Genomic DNA, 6,908 nt, shown 5'->3' on the forward strand with positions numbered 1-6,908 from the left:
AGATATGTGGTATAATAATAATAATAATAATAATAATAATAAATTTCTATTACTCATTTCCGTTTCCCCTTCGCAACTTCGTGACGTCACGCACGGGCGGGTTTTTGATGGAAAGCGCTAGAACAAACGAAGCACACCCTCCGTGTTTCGAAATATCCATCCATCACATTAAAAAGATCTGTGTTCTTTGTCAAATTACACAGTAAGCAATGGCGTTCTCTGAATTTCGACTTTGTGACCTCTTTTGTCATATGCAGATTGCTTTGTAGCTCTATTTTAAGACATAATCTTTAATGTCCAGAAATGTCGTCTCTTTTAATAATGTTTAGCTGTTCCTCAAACTGCCACATGATGGAGACAATTGCACGCCGAGATCAGAAGATTTAATTTACTGAATTATTAAAGCACACTTTGTTTATTAGAACGTTTGGTTGTTAATGAGTGTGTTTTTATTGTTGTTGTTGTTGTTGTTCGCACTTTAGCAGTATAATTTCATTACAGCTAACTGAACTCACTGTAAATTATATAGTTAATAAATTATTAATAATGTAAATTTCATCATTTTAAAATCCCAATTTATCTCACTTTAAGTATAAAGTTCGTTTAATTCCATTTCCAGCTGCATTTACATTTGCCTTTACTTGAAAGTCTGGCTGCAGTGAAAGAGGTGCCGCGGATGGATACACTGAACCCACGTGTATAAAGACTCCCTGTGCTGTAACATAAAGTTCCTTTCCTTTTTCTCCCATCAGTGAGCGCAGGGGACTACGCTTTTGTTGCATTTTATTCAAGAAAAGTCAACTAAATTAACAAGGTACGCACACCAGTGTTTCCGACTTTTAACGCAGACAATATATATGTAAATATTTTTTAAACTAGTTTCGTAGTTCTGTAGTAATACATCGCCGATTAAGAGTTCATGAGTCATGTCAACCGTTAAACGCAGTTTTTCGTCGGAAGCCGTTATAACCCTTCGTATGAGCCAATTGTATACCCATGGAGTTGATGATCGATGTTCGCTTAAACTCGTATTTGTCCTGTAAACATGTAGTCTGGTGAGCGGTGATGCTGGGCAACGTGAATGCGGCACTGCTGCACTGTGATGTCAGGCAGGTGGGGTGGCGGTTACGTCTCTGAATCAGTGGGCTTGCAGTTGCACTATTAACGGTCACAATGTGTGGATGTGGTCACAAAAATGGGAGGGGGGGGAGATTCTTCGTAAAATTTATTATTACGAAAATTTCAGTTGTTACGAAGCGCACGTAAATTTCACTTACGTAATCGAAGAATACGTTTTGAACACCGACCGTGATTCAAGCTTAAACTACACTGCAGTTTTCTTAAATTTAAAATTATTCTAATAGCTAGTGGACAAATGAGGCGACTGAAGACTGGAAACTTGTCGAACGTTGAGAGTACCAACGGTTTTTTGAAACGGCCGTTTATCAAACTGTCGATTGTTAAGCCAACCGTTGGGATTTGGGAGCTCTTGCTGTCCGAGTTGATGGGTCCCGATTTTAGTCTTTATGTTTATGGAGTTGCGTTGGCTTGTTTCAGGCAGTCCCGACTCCGTTTCTACAGTAAAGTGGAATAACTTTGCCGTTTTTGCCGCTCCTAAGCACGTGTTTTCGGTTTCATTGTCTAGGCACTGACGCCATGTTTGTTAATGGACACTTCCGCTAATGTGTAGTAAAAATGCTGGAAACGGTCCCAACTTGATAAAGTTGGGACGGTTATAAAAAAACACATTATAATCCGCGGTCGGCTTTACTTATCTTTTCTTTCAAGAAATTGATGTGCCATGTTATTAAGGATGAAAGACCACGTTGTTTTAGCTTTAAAGTTTTAAATTGAATAAATTCAATATGGTATGATTTGGGAGGAATCATGTGGTTATCCATCCTTACTGTTAAACGTTCTTAAACCATTAGGTATTCCAAATGTTTACCCCTTTTAAAATATACACCTTTTTATATAAATTCGGTCTTGTGGAATACATTTAGCTTTTTTGTTTTTCTTCCAAGATCATTTTTGATCTGATTTTGAAAGGGTTGTAGACTGTAAGCACATAATCGGTGAATTTAAGCTGTTCTACATCAAAGAATTTCAAAGGTGGAAATTTAATGACTTTCTTAGGAGCATTGTCTTCTGAACCACCTAAAAGTAGTCGATCTTGTTTTTCTACTACACAAAAATTTAGTTTGGTAGAATTACTCGTTGCCTCAGCATAACTGTGTGGCGGCATCGAAGAGCAACAAAGGGCTTAAAGTTTGATTCAAATTTGCATTTTACTTTGTGTATCTGAGGCCCTGAACACAACTTGGTCTATGACTCCCAAAAATCTGTTTTTCAATTTGAATATTCCAATATGAAGTCTTGTTTTTAAATTAACTGTTGGACATTTCTCTTTTTGCTTCATCATAACTTACTGTTGACAGTTTGCTCCATCCTCACTGTACTCAGGTCCTGTTCTAGATACCTGTATCTTGCAGTCATTAATGATGTAAACTTGACAGCTTTTTTTTTTTTTTTTCTCCAAGAATTTTAAAACCCAACTCAGATACTTCTGGTACATCACCAGTAACCTTCACTAAATCAGAGTCTATTTGCAATTATTTTAATTTCTCACTTCTCAATCTTCTGTGCAGATGCCTGAAGAAATGCACCAAGAGGAGGAGGTTGAGACCTTTGCCTTCCAGGCAGAGATCGCTCAGCTGATGTCCCTGATCATCAACACCTTCTATTCCAACAAAGAGATCTTCCTCAGGGAGTTGATCTCTAACTCATCTGATGTAAGTGAGCAAGGTCTTCTGTTCTCACTGTACAACCTTGAGTGAGAGTACCAGCTTTTTAGGTCAGTGAATGTGCAGCATACACACCTTGCATAACAAATCTGACTTTCTGCATCCTCAGGCTCTGGACAAAATCCGCTATGAAAGCTTGACCGACCCGACAAAGCTGGACAGTGGCAAGGATCTGAAAATCGACATCATCCCAAACAAAGCAGATCGAACCCTGACCCTGATCGACACTGGAATTGGTATGACCAAGGCCGACCTCATTAACAACCTGGGAACAATCGCAAAGTCGGGAACAAAGGCCTTCATGGAGGCCCTGCAGGTACTCAAACAAAGCTTAGCTGTTAAATTTTATTAAAAACCTGATTGGTGTAAATTGTATAACTAATTCTGAATTTATTTATTTTCTCCCTAGGCTGGTGCTGACATCTCCATGATCGGACAGTTTGGTGTGGGTTTCTACTCTGCCTATCTTGTTGCTGAGAAAGTGGTCGTCATTACAAAGCACAATGATGATGAGCAGTATGCCTGGGAGTCGTCTGCTGGAGGCTCCTTCACAGTCAAGGTTGACAATGGTGTGTCCTGAATAAAGTTTTGTAGCCTTAAAATCTGCAGATGCTTTTTTGTCTCCCCCTCTTAATAAATATGTGCTTCCAGGTGAGCCCATTGGCCGTGGAACAAAGATCATCCTGTACCTAAAGGAGGACCAGACCGAGTACATCGAAGAAAAGAGGGTCAAGGAGATTGTCAAGAAGCACTCTCAGTTCATCGGCTACCCCATCACTCTGTTTGTAAGCGCTGAAAGTGCTCCCCTCTGATTGGTGGAAACTGTTAATTGGCAAACTTTTTAAACTGACTTTGCGTTTTGCAGGTGGAGAAGGAACGTGACAAGGAGATCAGCGACGACGAGGCAGAGGAGGAAAAAGCCGAGAAGGAGGAGAAGGAAGAAGGCGAGGACAAGCCCAAGATCGAGGACGTAGGGTCAGATGATGAAGAGGATTCCAAAGACAAGGACAAGAAGAAGAAAAAGAAGATCAAGGAGAAGTACATAGATCAGGAGGAGCTGAACAAGACCAAGCCCATCTGGACCAGAAACCCCGACGACATCACCAATGAGGAATATGGCGAGTTCTACAAGAGTCTGACCAACGACTGGGAGGATCACCTGGCCGTCAAGGTATGTAGAACCTCTTGAAGATGGCAGACGCTGAATCGGAGATTAAATTGGAGTGAAAATAAAATTTGACACTCTTACAGCACTTCTCAGTGGAAGGCCAGCTGGAGTTCCGGGCCCTGCTCTTCATTCCCCGCCGTGCACCTTTTGACCTCTTTGAGAACAAGAAAAAGAAAAATAACATCAAGCTGTATGTGAGGAGAGTCTTCATCATGGACAACTGCGAGGAGCTCATCCCAGAGTACCTGAGTAAGTTATAGGTCTTCTTTACTCTGGAATAGTCCTGGCTGTAAACCAAAGCAGTGACGACATTAAAGGACAAAATGATAGAGCTATTACTTTTGTCTCATCAGACTTCGTCCGTGGTGTGGTGGACTCTGAGGACCTGCCCCTAAACATCTCCAGAGAAATGCTGCAGCAGAGCAAAATCCTGAAGGTCATCCGCAAGAACATTGTGAAGAAATGTCTGGAGCTGTTCGCAGAACTGGCAGAGGACAAAGACAACTACAAGAAGTTCTACGAGGGCTTCTCCAAGAACATCAAGGTACCCAACACTGCAACAAAAATGACTTATAGACTTTGCAAACAATACTTGGTATTTCATGTTTAGATAGTCGAGGGAGCTAATTTAAAAAAAAAAAAAAATTCCACACCTTTGTGTAGCTGGGAATCCACGAAGACTCCCAGAACCGCAAGAAGCTTTCAGAGCTGCTGCGCTACCACAGCTCCCAGTCTGGAGATGAGATGACTTCCTTGACAGAGTACCTCACCCGCATGAAGGAGAACCAAAAGTCAATCTACTACATCACAGGTAAACTTCAGTCATGAACAAAGTCTTTGATGCTTAGGCTTTATTTTTAAAATGTCTAGGCTGATTATGTCTGCATTCCGTCTTCCAGGCGAGAGCAAAGATCAGGTGGCAAACTCTGCTTTCGTTGAGCGCGTCCGCAAGCGTGGCTTCGAGGTGCTGTACATGACCGAGCCCATCGACGAGTACTGCGTGCAGCAGCTGAAGGAGTTTGACGGAAAGACTTTGGTCTCAGTTACCAAAGAGGGTTTGGAGCTGCCGGAGGATGAGGAGGAGAAGAAAAAGATGGAGGAGGACAAGGCCAAATATGAGAACTTGTGCAAGCTCATGAAGGAGATCCTGGACAAGAAAGTGGAGAAGGTTTGGCGACTTGAAGGCTTGACTAGACTGAATGTGTTGGGATTGTTTAACTTCATCCTCTAACGCTCCATCCCGCCTTCTTTAGGTCACCGTGTCCAACAGGTTGGTGTCGTCCCCCTGCTGCATCGTCACAAGCACCTACGGCTGGACGGCAAACATGGAGAGGATCATGAAGGCCCAGGCGCTCAGGGACAACTCCACCATGGGCTACATGATGGCCAAGAAGCACCTGGAGATCAACCCAGACCACCCAATCATGGAGACCCTGAGGCAGAAGGCTGAGGCTGACAAGAACGACAAAGCTGTCAAAGATCTTGTTGTTCTGCTGTTTGAAACGGCCCTGCTGTCCTCTGGATTCTCTCTGGATGATCCACAGACCCACTCCAACAGAATCTACAGAATGATCAAACTTGGCCTGGGTAAGGGCACAGTAAAATAAATGTATCTAGCTTCATTGATCTCTCGTACTTCAAAGATGATTCAACAACTGCTTGTCTTCTAGGTATCGACGATGAGGATATTCCCACAGAGGAGGCCACCTCCACATCTGTCCCAGAAGAGATGCCGCCTCTAGAAGGAGACGACGATGCTTCACGCATGGAAGAAGTTGATTAAGCCGACCCTTCACTCAGATTCCAAACACTTTAGCCCCACTTTTGCCGTTGTTCATCCTTTTAAAGTGCAGTAACTGCAAATTATTAAACATTCCTGTAGTGTAGGTCCGGTGTTACTGGAGCCAAACACTGCAAGACCTTTAAAGAGAAGCAGTTTTCATTTTTGCTGTGAAAGTTTAAGGTGATCTTTGTTTTTGTTTTTTTAAAGTAATGTTCCAACTTAAATGTTAATGGTAAATGTTCTAATGTAGGACTGTTGCATTCCATGATCAAAGTCCAGAGTCTCTTGGGAAGGGGTAATGTTATGTGCAATGCTGCATGGAGAGAAGACTGTATGATTCCTTTGCCCGACTGCAGGTTCAACTGTATTCCAAGTCTTGTTTTTTTGCAAAAAAAAAATAAAGATGTAATACCTTACATTGCATCTCTTCCTTCATTGGTAAGGTGTATAGCGTCATGCACTTACTTTGAAACTATGTTCATATTCAGTTATAGTGACTGTTAACCCCACATTTCTCCACTAGGGGGAGATGCAGCTCTAGGATGTACATCTCTTAGCTGGTCCCACCCCTTCAGCTGTTTACAAAAGCTGTTTCCATGGAAACTTGCACATCTAAGAACAAACTGCTCAACTATTGAGTGCAGATTTAATACAGAAATTGAAGTGGCTTGTTTTTTTTCCGCTTAAGTGTTTCTGCCTCAAGTCCAACAAATGTTTGACGTATATCAACTTGCTGAAAAGTGTGATATCCTTTCCTCAGTTCTCCTTAGTGGTTCTTTGAACTGAATAGGGGAAAGGTCACTGACCAAAATTCCCCACAAGATTATCTGCTAAAAATCCTTCCAGTATTGTGTACTGGGTGGAAGTTATTCCCTGTTAACTTTACACAAATTTGAGAATGGCAAACCCACATTCTAACCTGGTGTTTGCTATGGTTTCTGAACTGCTTTGGGACCTGAATGACATGTAATTGGAACCATAAATTATACTTGCACATAAAATCTAAGATAAAAAGACCAGTTTGACCTCGATCACAGTTATGCAGCAGGACAACCCCAACTGTATTTTTCTTTTTTTGTAGAAGAAAAGTCATTAAAATCTGCTTTGTAACTGAAAGGAAGTTAAAGGGTGTGAATGCTTTCTGGTAGCAAAC

General features: G+C 41.7%; 1 protein-coding gene across 1 annotated transcript; it reads left to right on the forward strand.

Annotated features, from left to right (window-relative positions):
• Positions 1-655: 655 nt before the first annotated feature.
• hsp90ab1 (heat shock protein 90, alpha (cytosolic), class B member 1) lies at positions 656-6,171 on the forward strand. The gene is made up of 12 exons (XM_008397488.3): positions 656-814; positions 2,649-2,792; positions 2,914-3,120; positions 3,214-3,373; positions 3,456-3,589; positions 3,670-3,975; positions 4,056-4,221; positions 4,326-4,516; positions 4,636-4,783; positions 4,872-5,140; positions 5,226-5,559; positions 5,643-6,171. The coding sequence occupies exons 2-12, from the start codon at positions 2,649-2,651 to the stop codon at positions 5,753-5,755; spliced, it is 2,172 nt and encodes a 723-aa protein (XP_008395710.2). The 5' UTR covers positions 656-814; the 3' UTR covers positions 5,756-6,171.
• The last annotated feature ends 737 nt before the right edge of the window (positions 6,172-6,908 follow it).

This window comes from Poecilia reticulata, chromosome 21 (genome assembly GCF_904066995.2).
Source record: "Poecilia reticulata chromosome 21, P_reticulata-male-v2, whole genome shotgun sequence".
Taxonomy (NCBI): Eukaryota; Metazoa; Chordata; class Actinopteri; order Cyprinodontiformes; family Poeciliidae; genus Poecilia; species Poecilia reticulata.